The sequence below is a fragment of the Colius striatus genome, chromosome 3, assembly GCF_028858725.1.
Source record: "Colius striatus isolate bColStr4 chromosome 3, bColStr4.1.hap1, whole genome shotgun sequence".
NCBI lineage: Eukaryota > Metazoa > Chordata > Aves > Coliiformes > Coliidae > Colius > Colius striatus.
This window is the reverse complement of record NC_084761.1, coordinates 15,664,661-15,685,706: the sequence shown is the minus strand read 5'-3', so window position 1 is coordinate 15,685,706 and position 21,046 is coordinate 15,664,661. Positions and strand designations below refer to the sequence as shown.

General features: G+C 43.4%; 2 protein-coding genes across 4 annotated transcripts in view; both read right to left on the bottom strand.

Annotated features, from left to right (window-relative positions):
• The window catches only part of SLC5A10 (solute carrier family 5 member 10), a 43,346-nt gene extending 40,800 nt beyond the window's left edge, over positions 1–2,546 (bottom strand). Inside the window, exons 1-4 of the mRNA XM_061992102.1 lie at positions 2,436–2,546; positions 1,682–1,753; positions 800–904; positions 163–222 (exon numbers count right to left, since the gene is read on the bottom strand). Coding sequence (XP_061848086.1) covers positions 163–222; positions 800–904; positions 1,682–1,753; positions 2,436–2,546 — 348 coding nt within the window. The remainder of the gene's footprint in view (positions 1–162; positions 223–799; positions 905–1,681; positions 1,754–2,435) is intronic.
• Positions 2,547–5,080: 2,534 nt separating this feature from the next.
• On the bottom strand, positions 5,081–20,484 carry PRPSAP2 (phosphoribosyl pyrophosphate synthetase associated protein 2). 3 transcript variants are annotated; one of them, XM_061992612.1, is made up of 12 exons: positions 20,369–20,484; positions 17,863–17,971; positions 17,146–17,296; positions 15,958–16,010; positions 15,771–15,837; positions 14,627–14,799; positions 13,618–13,733; positions 10,345–10,400; positions 7,903–8,051; positions 7,093–7,163; positions 6,247–6,393; positions 5,081–5,771 (listed from the first exon to the last, which is right to left on the bottom strand). In XM_061992612.1, exons 3-12 carry the CDS (start codon positions 17,262–17,264, stop codon positions 5,613–5,615), a joined length of 1,110 nt encoding a protein of 369 aa, XP_061848596.1. In that variant the 5' UTR covers positions 17,265–17,296; positions 17,863–17,971; positions 20,369–20,484; the 3' UTR covers positions 5,081–5,612. The 3 variants fall into 3 exon arrangements, with proteins under 3 accessions (XP_061848596.1, XP_061848595.1, XP_061848598.1); XM_061992611.1 differs by lacking the exon at positions 17,863–17,971; XM_061992614.1 differs by lacking the exons at positions 15,771–15,837; positions 17,146–17,296; positions 17,863–17,971; positions 20,369–20,484.
• Positions 20,485–21,046: the final 562 nt, after the last annotated feature.

Below are 21,046 nucleotides of genomic sequence, written 5' to 3'. Positions count from 1 at the left end.
GGCTCCCTCCTCTGGGGATGGTCCCAGGGAAGGCAACGGGACAGCTGTATTCCCAGAGCAGGGCTTTGGCATCTCAAAGGACAGTGCTGACAGCCCTCTGGGGAGCAGGGGACCCAGCTTGGCCCACGCTCCCCACAGCAGGCTCAGGGCAGCTGTACGTACCCCAGATGAGATGTAGACTGGCACAAACACCCAGGCGAGTGCCAGAAGAGCGTAAGTTGCCTGTTGGGATGGAGGAATACAGTATAGCCAGAAAAAACACTCATCCCGCTACAGCTTGACACTGATTGCAGTGCTAGACTCTGTCCACCACTCCTGACCTAGCCCTGGCTCACTCTCACAAGTGCATGTTTCCATCTCCAAATGGATTCAGATAGCAGACACAGGTGCACAAGGTCATGATGGAAACCCCCCTGGGTCTCACTGAAGACCTGCTCCTCTCAGCCCTTCAGCTCCTGGCCAGACCCGCTAACTCCTGAGCACCAAGAAAGGACTTTGGATACAACGTGCACGGAAGCAGTGAAGGGGTGACCTATTCTGCCATGTCCTCATCAGGGTCATGGAGGGGCTGTACTAGGAAGTTCTCCTCTAAAGTGTCCTTTTCCCTGAGCACACGGGCCTGAGTTGACTCCAAACTCCCTGTGCACGTACTAGACATGAACTGGAGAAGCTGAGTTACCAGAGTCATGTTAATTACCCCCAAGTCTTTGGAGATGTTTAGTGAAGCTGCTGTGAAATGGGCCACCTGCTGTGACACAGCTTGAGAAACTCACATCCTACTAAGGAGACAGTTTCTTACATTCCATTCGAAGCCAGTGACAGCGATTCCTCCGGCAGCACCGGTCCCAGCCAGCCCGATGAAGAGCCCTGAGCCCTCACTGCTGGCAAAGAGAGAGGCGCCGATCTGCAGGGGAACACAGGAGGTTGGTGCTGCGAGGGCTGGCAGCGGGAGCCCAGCCCCTCGTGCCCTGTGGCCTGCCACAGCAACCACACCAGCTGTCCCAGCTTCGGTACTTCCACAGCAGCACAGCCCCAAAGGGATACGGAGGTGGCAAAAACAGGAGCAGAGCACAGACCTTCTCACCACTTCTAAAAGCAAAGTGTGGCCAAGGATACAGCACACGTGGTGAGGGACACAGGCACATTTTTTCAAGAACATCCCTTAACAGAGCCCAGTCCAGGCAGGGGTGAGCCCAGAAGCCAGCACATTCATCTCATCTGGGCATCCCTGGTGGGGTTTTGGATGGACTTTGTCCTCTAGGACGAGGAGGAGCCATATGTTGCTGCATTTGCCACTGTGGCCACACACCGTGGCCAGAGGTGACCCTGTGCCAGAAGTCAGTGCCAAACACAGGAAGGACCAGTTCGTCAAGAATACACTGAAATAAGAGGAATGGAAAAAAACTAAGTTTGGGAGAACCACATCTTGTTGGAGCCACCAGGAGCACAGGGAGGTAGATGCTTGACTCCAATGGTCCCTCCCCAAGCTCAGAGCAGCCGAGACCCTACAAACATCCTTTATACAATGAGAAGGGACATGAGGACACCAGCGCTGGCAGAGGGAGGTGTATGGGGTGGGGGATAATATGGGCAGGTGGTGAAGAGGGAATTTGGTGGGATAGAGCTGTTGGGTGTCTTTGCTGCCCAGGGTGTCACAAGATGGACAGAGGTCTCTACTTACTGTCCACCACGCCATGTTTCTGCCAGCAAGAAAATAGCCACTGACGGTGTTCCTGTTCACCCTGCATGAAGACTGGGAGGAGAAAAGATCAGCACAGAGCACCTTTTCCCTATAAACCCAGACAAGACACCAAGGAACCAAGAACCAAGTCTCCCAGACAAAAAGCCAAGAGACAGGAGACTGGATAATTAATGGGAGCTCTGCAACTCAAGCTTAATTACACGAAAGAGTGGCTGCACCCCGAGAACCTGGAGCCATGAATAGCAAAGGAGGCACCCCAAGAAGGGGAAGCACGGAGGATGTGCCTGTCCTACCACCATCCCAAGCAGACAGGTTGGCTAATAGGTTTCAGCTTTGGCTATGATTTTCTGCAAGGCAGAAAAAATGGCTTAGGAGAGGCTTTGTCTGAAACTGAGGGTAGCTGAGGGCTCTTTCTGCTAGGTAGGGCATTTGTCTCAACACCCTTTAATAGAGAAGTGGCAGACCTGCTCACACCCAGCAGGGCCGGGGCCAGGGCTGTGGTTAATTCCACCTTGCTCTCAGGCTGGAGGAGTCTTTCCATAGGGTGCAAAAGGGGACAAAGGGTTTGTACAACAGAATAGAGCAAATGCAGCACAAAGCACAAAAATACATCACAAGTGCAACTACAACAAGAAAATAATAAAGGCTTTCAAAATACCCCATGAAGAAAAGCCAGTCCTGAAAAAAGTCATTTAAAAAAGAAAGCAGAAAAGGAATGAAAAACCCCTCTTACCCATATTCCCACAGCAACGTTTAAGGAAAAATAAACCACTACGACAACAAGGTCAGCAACGCTGAACTGCTGCGAGGGGGGAAAGGATCCAGCACTGGTGTTGTCCCCCATCATTCCTCTGCCTCTGTCTTCATCCTCAGCCTCACAGCCACTGAATCAGTAACTCGTTAGCAGCTCAAGGGCATTTATCAGTAAACCAGGCAGCAGCAGGAGCTTCGCTTCATGACCTCTTGAGCAGGCAGCCTCACTGCCCGCTGCCTCCCTCACCTTCCTTTCCCTCCCACCCTTCCTGCTGACACCCGAGGGACGCAGAGCCCTGGTGAGCACCTCTCAATGTTGCCATCTCACAGATGAGCAGCTACATAATCCCTGCTTCCTTGGGGTTTTCTGCTCCTTCTGCATTGATCTGGAAGAGGCTGCAGGCTTGACTCCAAGCTGCCTGTGCAACTCGCGCACTTCTGCGAGGCAGACTCTCAGGACATGAGGTCCCAGCAGCCTCTTCCAGAGGTGCCTTAAATCTAGATCCTGCTGGACAAGAAACTACCAAGGCTTTTGTCTTCCATAAGCTGTAACTCAAAATCCAGTATATTTCTGGCAGATGCTAACTCTGGAAAAAAATTGCACAACCTTCTGCTTAGTTACTTACTGTAGAAACTGATGAATAAACCACGGTTTTTGAAGTGTTCTTTACACTTAATGATCACAAAGAAATACTTCTAACAACAGTTGGCACTTCTGCTTCTAACAACAGTTGGCACTTCTGCTGATCTCAGGTTTTTGCTTTTAAGAAAAAAGCAGGTGATCAGGTAACTCTGGGGTATGGAAACATTCGAGTGAAGTCACACTTGCTTTGCTCCCTTGCAACTACTCCAATGCCATAAAAAGTCTACGTCTTATGACCACAACTTGTTCCCAAAATTCTCAAGCTCTAATCAATGTAACAATTGCACTGCACAAAACTAGTTGAAGCTGGGGGTTTTCTATGTGCTAAAGCCATGATCAAACACAGCAGTTACACGAACGCCCAAGGTGAAGCCTCAGCACATCAGTAAGGGCCAGCAAGCAGAAATGCTCAGATGGGATAAAGCTATTCCTCCAACATGGAACAAGAGGCAGGAAAGAGCCTTGGAATCGAATGGTTTTAGGTATTTTGTAACCGTACCATTTGCTGCCCTGGACGCTTGGCTGGCTCATTTGCAAGCAGCAGCACGTTTTCCAACCACTTATCACAAGGTCTCTCTAATAAAATAAATACAGTGCAACACATATGCCCATCACCCAGACAGGTCAGCGTATTTCTCCTCCCTCTGAAAGAGCCGCTGGCACACCCAGGAGCGGGTCTGCACACTTGGGAGAGGAGCTGCAGCAATTCCTCACTGCTCAGCTGGAATTTAACCTGCATTAACACATTCAAAGTGCATACAAGTGTTAATACATCAGCTTGGTGTATCTATTAACATGGCTGAACTGTTTAATAACCTACTGTCATTAAAGTACAACCAGGCACAACCTTGCACTTCTCATTTCAAAGACACAGAGGTACTTCTCTGGACAGGACTGCAACAATCAAACAGATCCACCTTGGAAAAATAAGCTCACAGAATGGAAAACACCATTTTATCACCAGGAACATGCAGTTGCTTAAATAAAATCACCATCTCACTTGTGGAATGTACCAAGACCACGTGCTGTGGATCTTTCAGCAGTACCTAGGTGTTCCAGCCACAGCCCAGGTCTCCGTCATTCCCAGTGCTGTGCCAAGACAGACAAGCAAAGTCAAAAAAGCTCACTGCTTTTCTCCCTAAAAGCAAAACAAACTTCCAAAGCCCGTGGAAGCTCGTCTCAAGCAAAGAGAAATGGTGCCAACACTTCAGTGTTCAATTCTGGTTTTAGACATGACAGAGGTTTTATATTCATGTGCAGGACATTCCGACCAAACATTCATGAATTCCATCATGGTTTTCTCTGCGACAGGTCAGGAACTTCACCACTCTGAGACTGGAAGTTCAGCGTGGCAGCTAGCCGGCCATTCCACCCACACATACATCAGGATGGCTGGGAAAACAAACTTGTTCAACTCTGCACTAGAGTCATGTATTTTAGCTCATCTACATATTCAGACCAGGTGACAAAGCTTGTTTACTTGTGATGAAGTGATTGGGATTTTACCAGCTGGAACCTCATCCCGCCCAACATTCCCAAGTTCTCCCAAGTCCTTCTTGTTCCTTGACATCCAGTTGTAGCTTTAGCTCCCTCCCACTCTCCCTGAAGCAAAGTGTGCCTTATCTCCCAAACTACAACCTATCTAAAAACGTTTGTGCCAGCACCTGTGATCAGACAGCAGGAGGTTGTATTTTGCATTTGTCAACTGTTCAGCAGAAGACAGGTTGAAAAGTGACAAAGAGTATCTGTATCAGGGAAACGCAGCCTCTCCTCCTCATCTGCAGGTGTTTCACTACAAAAAGCAAAGCACATGTTACTCACTCTCCTCACTGCCAAGAAGCCCAAATTCTGTCTGAATTCCCAAGTAAAACATTAGCTTGAAAGAGTAAATTCACCTCCCCATTTCCTTCAGGGTTGTGACACCTGCAAATCGCTTTTAAGAAGCAACACTTCAGAAGACAAGAGACCAGTCAGTCCATGAACATTTTTAGAAAGCTCACACAAAACAAGTCTTTATTCTTTGTTGCTGAAAATAAATACAGATGCATATTTCATATGCTTTTCTATAAAAGCATTCCTACAAAATCACCAAACTGCATACAACAGTATAACCTTTTTGGCTTTTAAAATGCAAATACTATACAGTTACTTCATGTTATTATCTTTTAAAGCACTCGTAGCAAGCAGCTTTGGAAAAGGAATGATCAATTTAGAAGCCAAATCCTCGCCTCAAGTGTTCTGTGGGGTTTTTTTCCTCCCATCACGTGTATAGTGCAACTAACCTAAAAGCAACTAGAACAGGTTTTTTTGTGAAATGTTTACTCCCCACCCACCCCCAAAAACAAAAACCCTACAAAGAAAAAAGAGCTCTTAAAAACTCTTCTACCTTGATACTTAAACTGAGAGAAAACAAAAAGTGGCTCAATAGAAATATTAAGGTAAGCATGACGCTTCACAGCTCGTTATCTGTTCACTTCCAGTTTGGCCCGGGGTGTTTCTTTAGAATAAGAAGCACTAATCATCCAGTCCTATATTTCTGAAGAGGTAGGACATGGACTCCCCATTATGGATCCTGCGAATGGCTTCTGAGAGGATCATGCTGATATCCACAGTCTTGATTTTAGGGCACTGGAGTTTTTGTATTTCATGTGGAATTGTGTTAGTAACAACCACCTACACAAAGAAAGAAAAAAACCATATGATGAAGACGCAGCTCCATTATGTTTTCCACCTCTCACATCAGAACTGTGAATGTCCACCCACCAGATCCTATGAAGCTGCCCTTGTCAGGGTCAAAATCTTCACAAGGGCCATGCACTGCCCTGGGATTACATGTATCCATGGATACCACCGGTGCTGTCCCTCCTCCCTTTCACTCTGTCACTGAGGAAGGTATGGAACTAGCCCCCACACCAAGGGGAACAGTCTGTCATACTGGCAGTTCATCATCTCACTGCTTCCCTAGTTTCCCATCCTCTCATTTAAGGACATATAAATGGTAATATTCTAGCATACAATTCCACAGTAGGAAAGCCTAAACCCAGGAACCTCCCACCTAAATTCTTTATATCAGTATGTTTTAATAATCAAGTCATTTGCTTAAAAAAACATAAACCCATTTGATCAGAAACTGGGAAACCAAGCTCACTTCATCAATAGCAGATTCCTCTATCAGCCTGGGAGCGTCTGAAGATAATAGACCATGTGTAGCCATTACAAAGATCTTGTAAGCCCCCCGTTCCTTGAGGGTCTCAGCTGCAGCAAGAAAGCTGTCAACATCATCTATAATGTCATCCTGTCAAAACAAGATGGAAATCAGTGAAGATTTACTGCATCCTCAGACAGGTCAACACAGCACACCTGCCATTACATCTCTTCCATGAGTGGCAGTTTACAGCCAATGCAAAACAGGCGTTTTTATTGATGCTGTTTTTCAGACACTTAAGCTGGATGGTAAGTCCAAAGGAGCGGAAAAGTAGCGTGTCCAAAACTACACCAAGGGGAAGAGAGATTGCTCCATGAAGGGAAGAGGGAAAAGCCAAGACAAGTGACGTCCTTTCAAAAAAAAAACTAACAGAAAATTGCCTTTTGCCATGACAAGCCCAGAGACTACACTCTACGTTAGAGAAGCCATAAGACTTCATCAAATCCACCTCACTGGCACTTCTAAACTCACACAACAAACGTGGTGATTTTCCCCTAATCTGATGTACAAGCACCACCTGAAACTCCTCACCTTCAAGCAAGCACTGGAACAGAGTATTATCTTGCCTATTCACAGGTCCTAATGCTGCTTTTCAGCATGGGTCACTTCATAGTTCACACAACCAGCTTCAGGAAGAGTGCAGAACACTGCCTCATGGTACAAGAAGTGCATTACCAAAAGCTCACCATCATCTAAAGTTTAACTGCTGATACAGCAGAGAATTTATTCGATTTCTGCAACTTCAACATACTGACTACAATTTATCAGAAGTGATAGCATCTTACTTACCACAATGATAGCTATTCTTCCTCCTACATCTCCAACAACTGTGATGGGTGGTTTTTCCTTGGGAATCAGCACTGATTAATGGCAAATTTTTTAAAGGGGTAGAAAGGAGAGAGAAAAAGGAAGTTTATACAATTTATTTCAAGTGTGGAAATGCCTACTCTGCATGGTTCACCACTGTTACAGAAAAAAGTGAAGCAACTATTTCAGCCACCACAGCATGACTGGGAAAAAACAGCAGGAATTTTATACATTAATGACTTTTTAAGCTTAGTCAAAGTATTAACCACATTCATTTACACCCAAATTCTTAATTAATTTGATAAATTCTTAATTTTAGTACAGAGAAGAGTAGCTTGCAGGCACCACCAGTTCAATCACCCTACTGAGCCACGATGGATTTATGCAATTAAGTTTTGCTGGTGCAGCTGTAGGTTAGGTTACTATCAAGGACCACGACATTATACAGTTACAAACAAAACCCGTGTCAGCTCAGCTTATGTGCTGCTTGTCCCAGAAAAATTCCCCACAGATAAAAGTAAATGGCAAAAACGTAGGGCCTCTCTTGTCAGGTGCTCTACTGACTAGCTGTAAGGACACAGCCTCTCCTCCACAGGGCACAAACCTCACACAGCCTAGCACTAAAACCATGGGCAAAGAGCACCAAGAAACTATCTTTTTTTTCTTCCCCTGCTATGAAAAAAGCAATCTCCTTTTGCCCTAAAGAACCACTCCTTTTGTATAGTTCCCCACTGCCAGTCCCAAACCCACAAAATACAACATATGAACACTTTCACGCACAAACTTACTTACTGGGTATCTCCAAGCTGGGATGAATAGCAGCTACATTTTTGGCTGTGGGGGGCGAGTGTCGACCATCCACCATGTCCGACTCAGCATCTTGAGCTTCCCCGTGAATCACTGCAATTCCCAACCGTAAGCGCTCAGCAAACGACTGTGCCCTGGAAGGGAAGGGTTAGAAAGAAACAGGAATGCATTAAATTTAGAATAATTCCAAAATATACAAAGCTCATCTACTTTCATGTTATTTCTACAGTTTCAGAGAAAAAAAATGATACGATTTTAATGTTTTAGGAAAACCACTTGTCCCTTAGCACCTTTTCACCAGGATAACCTCAGAAGTACCCACACTGGCCTTGCAGCACAGGATAAATGCTGTAAGTCACATCATTCTGATTATTCCCTTCTCTCCTGCCCAGCAGCTAAAGCCCCCCTAGCCTTTGGCATTCCTGGGATCCCATGATTCAGCAGGTCTCATCTAACAGTAACCAAGAACAGCCTAAATATCTAGGTTGTCTACATTTAATAAGAAAAAAAATACTCGCATGGAAAGAGAAAACAAATGTTCACCCGTTTATTTTTTTTTATCTCTAAATAAGACAATAACCCTGACCTTCTGACACAACGTACAGAACAGAGAATCTAGACAATCACTTTGCCTGACAAACCACAGTTACACAGCCTGGATCTTCATGAGCTTATGAGCTTACAAAAAGTTTCTTCACTACGCAGTATTTCTTCAGCTAAAACTAGAAATTTACATAAAGGGAAACAGAGAAATCAGCTAGTCAGGAAAGTGGAACTTTATAGACACTGCTTGTATCCCAGATGCTGGAAGCAGCAAGTAAAAAGGTGCAGATTCATCCTACCTTACCCTGCACACCTGACAGTTTGGTTTCTAACCGAAGACAGTGATCCACTCTCTGGTCACAGCAAGCCTGGCACATCCAGGGTGAGTCACTTTGTTCTAACATTAGCATCTAAGACCTGCAGCCTGAATCACCTCCTGGATGCTTAAGCCTTGTTCCACTATCCAAACAACTTGAAGTCCAGAGAATAATTTGCCCATCGTGATGCTCAGTTAATTAAAAATGAAGAATCCTCTGCCCTGTGGTTATCATACCGTTAGGATATTTTTTCAAGTAGTTAATTACATATAAGTTATGATTCCAAACATTAAGAGTTATGACTTAGAAGGCATAATCCTATCAACAGAACCGTAATAATTACTTTAAAATGCATTATGAAACTGAACAAAGTTCAAAGCAACAGTAAAAAGATTTATTTGCTTTCCAGTGAGCTCAGGAAACCACAGGAACATTCTGAGCTTCACCGAGCAAAGGTTCTTGTTCACAAGCAGGCACTCACCTGAAAAGTGCTGTCCTTGATTAGGCTGGAACATTCAATTGCCCATTTCAAAACATAATCTACCTCCTCAAATACTGCTCTTAAACAGTCACAGGTACACGTGAAGAACCTAAACAATACAGAGCTGGGATCGTCTCCTTCACTAATCAGTTGTTTGTGCAACTTATCTGCCTGGTCAGTGAAAGATGTATGGGTAGACTGATTGCTGGCATGCACAGTTACATGATAAGCATGAAAATGCTTCAATGCCAAGAGGCAATACTGCCATGGAGTAAAAGAAAAAGAGACAAGCAAATGTAACAGAACTGGCCAAACCAGAAGAAATCACATAAAAAGGTCTGCTGGAAAACCAAGATGGCAAAAGTCGTTCCCCTCACCTATACTCCTACAAATTAAAATTACTTCTTAATTGCTACATAAAATAACAAAGACCTTTCTTACAAAGAGTATTATGATTCCTTGGCATGAGAATCTAGATAAATTTTCAAACTATTGGCTTGTCACCACAGCAAACACAGTATCTCTTAAACCCTCATCCAACTCCCATATCATCTGCTGAGAACAGTGTGATTCCGGAGTTCAGGAATAGTCAAAAGAGCTTCACAGATTAAGAACAATCACTCATCCAACACACACTTCACAATCAAACTCATATCCCACACCAAACCCTGTTTCACCATGCTAGATAGTAAGCCATCTGTATTTAGGATCTGATCAACCATGCTCTAGGTTACAATCATGTTAAGGAATTGCTTTGGATTAACAGTGTTATGTTTCCAGCCATTTTTCTTCATTTACAGCAGGAAATGTATAATATAAATAATATAATAAATATTAATATAATATGATTAAATATCTTCTTTATCCTGTTTTACCTGATCCTTTTGTTTGCTTGAGTTCTTTTAAGTCTAAGGACTTACTGTAATTTTTGCAATGACGTAAAAACTACACATCTGACAAAACAGAATTGGGAAGGATTTGAAGGCTGCATCTTCTAATGACTGGATATCTGTCCTTCACTTGATTCAAAGAACAAAACCACGATAGAGATTTCTGCTCTAACACAAGAGAGCAGATCTTACCCACCTCTTTGCAGATGCAGGTGATTTGGCCACAATTACAGCATTCCTGTAGTCTGGTATCTGTAGTAAATAACAGATAGCAATGTCCACTTCATATCTTTAGACAAATTTAAACTCAGTAAGAATCAGAGAACTTTATTTTGCCAGAAGAATTTTAAGCATTGAACTTTTTACCTAATGTGAGAAAGCAACCTCGAGAATCCATGGTACATGATCAGAGTTCACAGCTCAGTACAAACAGGTATTTTGAAAATTCAGATATCAACTTAAAACTGTACCTTTCGTACACAGCATGTTGTATTACAAATACATACTGGAGTCACAGTCTAATATTGCTGCAAGCTGTCTGCTACACAGATCAGCACTAGAGGATGCTGCTGCAAATGCCAACAGCAGCCAAGTGGTAAAGACAAGAAGCTTGGTTCCATTTTGAGGTCTATGGGTACATCAGGCAGTGTTCAAAAATCCAGTCTACTCCAAAGTTTGCTGCCCCTGCCCTGCACCATTCTCATACTCTTCACTCCAGACTCCTCCTCTCCACTTAGGCAGCATTTTAGTCCCCATCTCTCAGGTTTCTTTATCTAGTCTCCATTTTCCCTGCCAAACAGTGACTCCATGTCAAACTCATCCTCCCTTGTCTGTAACTTTGAGCATTGCACCATTTGCACTTCCAGTCCTCCTTCCCAACAGCAATCTGTGTTCTCTCTAGTACCTCATTTTCCTTGCAAACTCAGTGTTCTCCTTCACTATGCTGTCCTGGCACGATCTCTCTGCCATGGGGAGAAGCACAGATAACTCATCTGTCTTATCAGTTGCTACAACCATAGTCCACAGCCATTCTCAGCTGCAATAGCAAGCAAAGCCCTGCAGAGCCTATCCAAGTCTCAGAATCCCATTGTTAAGGGATTGAAGACATCTTACAAAATACCTGCAGATTGATCTGCTAACAGCTGCAATTTCACAAATCTGGGGGGATGGCACCCTGACACGTGTCACTTCATCACCTAGCTGACATGTCAAATTCCAGTTCCAAAACACAGAAATACTTGGGTTATTTCAACCACAGCAAAGTAAGTTCTTCTACAGTCTCACCTTAAAGCATGCAAACCACACTGGCTGAATACTTCCAAAAGCACTTCTACTCAATATTGGAATGGGAAAGTAAAAAAAGTTCTGAATTCGGGCATGGGCCTAACCAACTGAAAAGAAGAGCTTTTCTGAGGACGTGTCAGGCAACAGTAATAATCCACAATGCTACTAACTCCACCTAGAATACTGGGAATTCAGCATGTTCTGTCCTTTACAAACACAGTTATACAACAGGCTACAAAGATTAACACGATGGAAGGTATGGACAAGGCAGGGCCTGTCACTTGACATAATAAAGGCTTTGATCTTGTTCAGACATCATTGCCTCATTTTTTTCCTGCCAAATTATCAAATTTGCTTTAGTCAGAAAGCCAGAAATGTCATCCAAAAGACAGTAAGGCATCAACAACTCCTTATAACAAAGAACTGCAGCATGTACGCATAGGAAAGAAAGAAGGCAGTAAGTACGGTTTGTTAAGCACACAAAGGAAAATCACTCCATTATTTTTATACCATACTGATTTCACTTATCTGTCTTCATCCCAGACACCCAAAAATGCTCTTCACCCCTACACATAAATTCCCAACACGGAACAACCACATGCCTTCATCCTCTTGACTTTCAGTTAAATGTTTTTTTAAGCTACCTCCAGTATTACCGAGCTGGACTATTTCACGCTACTCAATACACCCCAACAGGACTCCCATCTGAAGCATTTTTCATGTTTGGGCATTCCCAGTGCAGGATACAGCACAAGCTGCTGCCACTGTGAACTTGAGATGAATAATTAATTCTTCCTGAGCAGCACTAGATGAAACTTACAAGACACTATCAACAACCTGGCTGGTGAAGGCACCTGCCAATATAGATCCCACGATCAGATACATTTAGTCACTTCTAGTTTTAGCAAGTCATCTCATGGATAAGGAGAGGAATGAAGAAATGAAAATCTGAAAGTATCTTTTAAGATCTCTATACACATACTTCAGCAGAACAGTACAAGTGTCCACTTGTCCAGTTGAAGAGCAGTCCCAGACTGAAAGCTGCAACAATTCCCTGTAAATCGCTCAGAGCTCATGTATCAAAATGCACTTCAGGAGTAAACCAGATACGTGATTCCATTATCAACCATAATAAATATGTTCAAGCAACATATAAAGGCACAACTTTTGTGCCTGCATATTTGTTTTTCCACTATTTTACTTTCTAACATCTGAAGTGCTTACAACGTGCAATACTTCTCTCCTGGTATACAAGCTGAATGACTGTGACAAAGCCAGAGCCTGAAGTTTTGTTCTGCCATCCTCTTTGACTCCAGTACCAAATTAAATGGTAATGATAGATTCAAATGGTAACTGATTCCTCAAACAGGTTTTCACACTGTCATAACAAAACCACGCTGGTTTGGTTTTGGTTGGTTTGTTCTGCTGGGATTTTTTTTTTGAGGCGTTAACACCTCTGTAAAAATAGCTTGGATTCAAAAGTAAGAGTGAGGTAAACCTTCTCTCTCACCAGGAAGAAAGCATTTGCTTTATTCCAAATTATCATTAGTCAGAGGTATAACATGCAGCTTATACCTGCAATTATCATTTGCGCAATTTGTATACATGAACTTACCAGTAGCACTTCTCAAAGCACTTATAAAAATAAGATGGAGAAATGGATGCACAGAACACCACAAGTTAAGCTTCTCAAGTCAAGTCATGCTTGTCCCAACTTGAACAAACAGTAAGTGAAGATTTCAAGACAAGTCATCTGTTCTTACTTTCAGAGTATGATCGATACACTCCCTCATAGTTTACAACTTCACTTCCAAAGCATTTTCATAATGTGATCTAAGTTATACCTACATAAGCAGTCCATGCCATACATGTTAAGGAGAGCAGAAACAGGAAATTAAGAGGATATTAAGAGCAAGAAAATCCTCTTTTCTTATTTTAAATATTTTTAGGAGAATATATTCAAGAAGATAGAACAGCATCACTTCATGGATAAGAAAATGCCAGCTCTTCATGAAAGCAAAACTTAAGCCTGTGGGGAAGAACAGAACCAGCTGCCCCAACACCGCTCCCTGCCCCAATATGACCCTTTCTCCTTTAAAAATTGTATTTGAACAGCTAGTCTTCTCAGATGAATTTGTTTCAGAAGCCTTGAGACAAAGCAACAGTAAAACCAGGCCCTCCTCACCTCTTCTTGGATATACTGTAGTAAAAACGGAGATGCTCTCAAGTTATCAACTGGAATGTTGAAGAAGCCTTGTATTTCCTTCTGATGTAAATCCATGGTAATAAGATGAGTTAGTCCTTTAAAAAAATAAAAACACATAGGGAGAAGTGTAACAAGAAAAGTGAGAGAGAAAAACAACCACACTCTTTATGTCTCCACTAAGTTTCATTGAAGTTTGCCCAGAACAGGATCTCCAAGTTGCTTTAGGACACAACACTGTACTTGCTGAAAGTGAGTGATGTCCCTCTTACCTGCACTGGCATTACTGTATTTTGAGACTTCTACCCCATCCTTTTCAAAAGGGCCTTTGAACACGACATAACTGACTCAGTAGTGCCACCCTGTGGCAGGCAGGATCTTTCTCCTTATGACAAAATGGAAGCACTACCAAGATAAACTGTTCTATACAAAACAGCAAGACCCAACACTCCTAAAAAACTGGCCCAACTGCAAGCCATCAATATAAGAAATCAAATCACACTGTGTTTTCTGTAACTACCCATTTTTACCAGAGGTGGAAGAAAAAGCAAAGGAGTACAAAATGTGTTGAATGCTGTGAAAAGGAATGTCGTTCCACATCATCCCAAAGGTAAAGGTCAGATATAAAGTGCATTCATCCAACAGATTAAAAACAGGCTAGAAATTGCAAGGCACAACTGCTCAAGAGTGTCAGAAAGGCAATGAACAGTATCCTGAGAGATGGACACCACAGCTCAAAGTAGCAGAGTCTCCTTTTGCCTGCTCAAGACCCAATGTAAAAAAGCTGCTAAAAATTTGGATTAAGTTCTTAAGTGCTCATAATTTGGAAACATTTCTAATTACGTTGTCCTATATGGGTTTTAAAATCAGGGAAAACTTGGTAGTTATTTTTAAACTGAGTCCCAACTTGTGCACAGACCCCTCTAAACCTGAAAGCTGACAGCAGGAGCCCCCAGTGCCCCAATTATTTAATAACAACCTGCATTCTTACCAGCTTTGCACATCATTGAAGCCAGTAATTTAGAGACAATGGAGCCCCTTTTCCTCATCTTGCACTGTTTGCTGTATGGGAAGTAAGGAATCACTCCAATAATGCTTTTGGCACAGGAGGTTTTACAGGCGTACACCATGATCAGGAGCTCCATGATTGTAGTATTCACATCCCTGGAATGAGAAGCATCTAGTTCTGTATCTCGTGCATAGAAAACCTGTACCCACCACAGCTTTTACATCCACTGCAGGGATCTCTCCCCAGGGCAGCAGAGAGTATAGTGAGAGACCTTCACTAAGAAGACAACTCTGCACCTCAGGATCGCAAGTGCCCTGGACCCAGCATTTTAATTCTTCATTAGAATTACATTTGGCTGTTCTGGACTATTCAGTAGGTTTTGTTACACCATTTTCATTACACAGCATATTGCTGTAACAAAGCAGTCCATAACATCTCTCTAATGTCCCTTTCTACTGTGCACAGAGATATTTTTTATCTACATGAGCTTTTTTTAAAAAAAAAAGTTTCAGACTTCACAACATTATTTCTCTATTAATCAAGCCAATAGCAAGCTAAATATCTAACAATTACCATATATTTTCTGCTATAAATTAAAACATTATGTTAGATGAGAGATGATCATCAGCTAAGAGGCCTGCTATTTCTGTTACCACTAGAAAAACATCTTAACACTTGTAAAGTTCTTTTCACACACACAGAGAAAAAAAAACCCCATTTCCTGAATCATGGGACACATTGTTTAGGAAATGCTCCTCCTATTTTCAGAGCTTTCTAACAGTGCTGGAGACAGATAGCTGAAAAGGGAAGAATTTAAAGAGAACGACATAAGCAAAAGAATGTGTTTGGCAAAAAAGAATGCAGAGACCTGGGGAAAGTTTCATTGATACATTCACTGAAAATGAAATAAAAGGTTAGCTGGCACTAAATTCTTCTTTGGGCACGTATTTAAAAAAACCCAAACCATAATAACAAGAAAAGCAACAAAGAGAAGCCTCTACCTAGTTAATCTAAGCATGTCATACTATATCATATACTTAAGACACAAAGAAAAATGAAAACAGATGCATTCCTATGGACAGTCCACATCAAAATGCTAGCACGGTGTCTTTAAACAGTTACTCACTTTGAAACTGTTTGGATGATAAAAACATCCTTTCCTCTCACAGACTCCTGAATCTGCACTCTCGTTTCTGCCAAGAAGAGAAATATGTAATATTTGCAATAGCAAAACTCAGAGTCTAAGCAACGGGCAGCCAATACACACACATCACCCTTGGGTAAGTTTCCAGTTTTACCAATTCAATGCTCACCTCTGTTTGGCTCCTGATAAACCTGAACCTTCCCCATCTCAACTCCCAAGCGCCTGCAGGAGCAGAAAAAAGGAAAAGCAGAAGTCGACATGGGAAAATGAAGGGCAAAACAAATGCAAAGCCTATACAATGCAAGTTATTGATAAGGCTGTGTTTCACAGGAGAAAAACCAAGAGGAAAAAAAAAAACCCAAACCATAAAAGTAGTAATTATAGTGGAACTGTCTTAAAGCATCTGCAATTTCCAGAAGCTACACTCCAGGCTAAGCTAAACTCATTTCCAAGTCAAGTTCAGAAGAACATGCAACAGAGGGGGGAAAAAAAAGCTTAATTACTCAATCATGTAACAATTTCTAATTTTTAACATATATTCCTGTGTAGATGTACACACAAATGGCAACCTACACATGCACAGTGCTTGAAAGAGCACATTTAAATCATTCTTTACAGAAAAAAGGCCAACGTAGGGCAACTAGGAAATACCAGTAAGCTCCATTCAATGAACAATGGAAGACTCATGTCCACTAGATTTATTCCACTTGAGAAACAGCACTAAAAAAAGACACAACCAAGTATGCCATGCACTTATGCCCAAGTCCTTGCCAATATAACTTCAGTTCCTTTTCACACTGTCCTCCTAGCTGTACATAACTTCGGTCACAAGCTTCAGGAACAGACCCATCACATGCAGTACTGCTGGTTAATGGTTTGCATTCCAGTACAGTGTTCCAGTTTCAGCTGGGATAGAGTGCATGGTAAAATTTCACTTAAGTCATAAAAGTTCTGCTGACAGTACTCAGGCATTTAAAGTTAAGCAAATATTCCCAGCTAAAACATACAGTGAGTAGGATGGTTGTGGCTTTGCCATCTAAGAAAACTCCACTACAAGGAGAATGAAAAAACAATGACAACTTCTGCCACGATTATTTAACACTATCAAAACACTCATTTTCCCAAACATTCTCTAGAAGACTCTGCAGTTACTCACAACCTGCCACTGAACAATTTAAACACAAGCTATTTTCTTTGTAGTTGACCTGGTAAAACGCACTGTGCACTAACTAGATGTTCTTGCAAACTATGGCAGTTTTTCCATGTACTTTTTCTTAAAACAGGGAATCTTTAGTAAAACAAGTGTCATCCTAGCAAGACAAAGATCTCCAGTTGCCCTGCAGGAGATTTTACTTACTCAGCAATCCTCTTTGATAGTTCCATGCATGACGAATTGGAATTAGCTGAAAACAGCACCAGTCCACCCTTGGTTATATTCATGATGGTCCCAATTGCAGTTGATGACACACAAAACATCAAACCGAAGTTGCTTTTCCACTTCTATAAGACTGCAAGAGATCAAAGGTCTGTTAAAGCCACAACATCAAACAAAAAAAAGAAATATTTTCCATTTAGAAAGTGAGGAGTTTCCCATAAGTCTGCATTTTCCAGCATCCTTAGTACTTACCACCCCTTTAATAGCACCACAAATAGATCCTCACAGATGCTGTGACCCACAAGCCACACCATTCACTCACCTAGCTCAGCACAACTAATGAGAAGGCACACAGAAGGGGGCTTCAGCCTTCCCTACTTTCTTCCTGCGCCTAAGCTCTGCATATCCTCCAGCAGACTACTTCCCTGGAGGCCTTCAGTGATCCCTCAGGACAACCTTCTAACTACAATAGGTTTTTCTTTTTTTTTTTTTAAAGTTTTCCTCAGGCTCTATCATCTAGTAACAGAGATTCTCTTTTCCATCAGCTTGTCCAGTTCATTTTCCAGAACTTAGTAGCATTTATGGACTTTTTAAAGACCACAAAGCCAGGCAGAGGTAGAACTGAGCTACACTGGCTAGAAGAGTTTATTTCCATAGCTACATATCTTCCCATCACTTTGCAATAAGTTATAAACTTACAAATAAGGATGAAATGCAAGGAAGAGTTCAATAAAGCTGGCAGCTGTAAATGCACAATGCATCCACTTGGTGAAGTAGTTGCTGTCATTCTTTGATACTAATATTTCTCCTATGAAAACAGGAGAAAAATATCAAGAGGACATCTACATAATTTTTGTTTTCCAAATAAAGGCACAAATCACTAATCCCACCAAGGATTCGATGGCATTCCATTTTGACACTTTTTACTCTTCTTTGCAACACCACATTTCCATGACTATTTCTACTATAACATTTTGTTCAAATTTTAAAAAAGAAAAAAGAAATATCCCCTTGACCAGCCGCCACTGACAGACCAAAGCAGCAGTCAACTCAGAGTCCCAGGCTACTGCACTTCACTGCTGCTGTATCAGTAGTCCAATACTTCATCATCCATTTTAGCATTAGGCAGTGGGCTGAAAATCACCAGATACGAGTGGCATAATTCAAAACAAAGTAAACAGAAGTTAGGATAAATCAGTAACTTCTCCCCTAGCAAACATCTGTCAGAGGAGAAACACAATTACCTGAGTCATATCTAGTCTGTTAAAAAAAAAAATGATGGTTTATCAACTACTGAGCACTCCAAATCAGCATCTAAAAAAACCTGAATTTTCACACTTACAGGAACAGATGTCTAGCTCTATAAAGCCAGTCCACCTTTGCAACTGGGTATACACTTGTTTTATTTGACCTTACAAGAGAAACTGTACTAAATTCATTTGCAATTATGAGCCAAAGTCAAGTCAGGAACTTCCTAAGTACAAACCTCCCCAGGAAATATCAGTGGTATATGCTCAGTTGCTGTGAACAAAAAACCTGCCATCAAAACTTCCAAACTGTACAGAGAAAGAGCACAAACAGCATCAATTTCAGCAAGAGAATCTGAACACCTACATGTTTGACTCTACTAGAAGCTGGTGTGCCCTCCTATATCAGCAAAGCAAGACCCCATGCCTTTCAGTCTTTGCTATCAGACAAAAAGTTTAAATAAATAATAATCCTAGAAACCAGTACACACATTCAATCTAAAGCTCAACTACATCCCTCCCAAACTAAGTATCCAACACTTTAAAAGAGAAGAAAAAAATATTTCTTAGCAAGTGTTTCTTCCATTGTTCTGCTGCACATTAACTCCCAGCTGTTAACTAATGGCCATGACCTGTCACATATTCGTAACAGTGCTAAAGACACATCTTCAATCCAGCCAAAAAAGCTGGAAATGCTGCTAGGTCTCAAACACCTGAAAGTTTCCTGCTTGTCTGATTAAATGTGAACAACACAGAGACAACTTTAAGTGTTACTAGAAACATTCATATGGTGTTTCGAAGACACGTGAAGGTTTTTTCCCCCAACTGTGTCAAGTTTTTTGCTCCATGTATTAGGAAAATTATAACGAAGAGATCTGTTGAAAGACAACAGTTGTGGGTTGCTGATCATTTTTCAGGGTGCATTTTACACCACAGTAAGACACTGACATACTCACAAGCAATGCTAACATAGCTCTTCATGCAATCATAGGTCGAGGGTTTCCTTGCAGATGTACTTTGGCAGCAACAAGTGGACTACAGTGGCAGGGGGGGGAAGTTACATTTGTAGAGTACTATTGATACAGCAACCTTGAAACAGGTTTTGGGATGAGAGCAAGCTCACAAAACTTTATTAAATGTTTCAAGACATGACTTCACAAGGGCACATGGAAACATAACCTTCTGGCTTGAGTTGGATGGCTCTTCCAAGCCTGCATCAGATTTGGGAAAACACATGCACTAGAGAAGGCTGCAGGCCGCAAACTCCTACCTTTCCTTTTATGCAGCACACAGTTACAGACACATGATGAACACAACAATCACTGGACTGGGTACACGACACCCAACTCCCACTGGCTTTTTGTCTCCGTGAACTGAGCATATCCACATAAAAAGCAAGAAAGGCAGGAATAACTGCATGGGGTAACTATAGTACTACAGAATTGATGGCCACGGGCTGGAGGGAAACCGAACACTCTTACCCATCTCCCCATAGGGAGTTTCTCCAGTCCAGAAGAGTCTTCCACACTAACCTATCCCCCATGGCTAAACAGCCGAGGGTCAACCCTTCCACCCCCACGTCTCTCTACAAATGCCTCGGCTGCTCCGGATGGGTTACAGTCGCCCTGGGAGGGGAAGCCCGGCCAGGCACTCCGGTGTAGCCGAGGATCCCTTCCCTCCTCTCAGGGGAGAGGCCTGAGCACGCCGCAGCCCCCGGCGTGGGAACGAGCACGCCGCTGCCTTCACCTGTCGGGCTGGCGGACGGCGAGGAGCCCCCGGAAGTCCAGGGCAGGGGCCGCCCAGCAACGGGGCCCCTTCCCACGGGGGACCCTGACGGGAGGGCGACGAAGCCCTTTCCTGAGGCGGCAGAACCCTGTGTGGAGAAGGGTTCCCTGTGGGGCAGAAGGATGTCCTGCCCTCACAGAGCCGGCTGAAGTGATCCTTTCTGAAGGCCTTACCTGCCGGCTCCGGCCCCCCGGCCCCGGGAGAAGACTGCGCGGCCGGAGGGGAGGGGGAGAGGCTGAGGCAGAAGCGGAGCTCAGCCCCTCCGCTTGTCCGCTTGCAAGATGGCGGCGGCGCGCGGGGGGGAGGAGGGAGGACGCGCGAGGGGCGGGCGCGAGGCGACGCCCTCGCCACCCCCCGCCCTTCCCGCCACCGCCCCGCGCCTGAGGGAGCCGCTGCCGCCGCCATCTTCCTCGTCACCCCCCGGCGTGCCAGCGCCGGCTGTCAGCTTCCCCCTTCCGCCGATAAGTGGGTTATGGTCCCCACCAGCGTTGTGAGAGCCGCGATGCAGAGTCCATAGAGCATAAAACCAAGGGCATCCACGAGATGACGGGTTTTGGAGCTCCCACAGCTGCATCCCTGTGATGAAGATGGGCGTTGGCCACGCTGCTCTGGCACCAGCACCACCGCCGAGGGTCCTCACCAGGCCCACTGGGCAGTGTTTGTAGAAAACGGAACTTTTCTGGAAAGCAGAGTAAGAAAAGAAAAGAAACAATCAGTGGCCTCTGAGTTCCCTTACCCTCTCAGGAGCATGCACAATCTGCCCAGAAGCCTGAGTCAGGGCCCTCCTTCCAACATAACAGAGGCTAAACTGGATGAAGGTGCGTTTGGCATTTGCAGCAAGATGCTGGTCA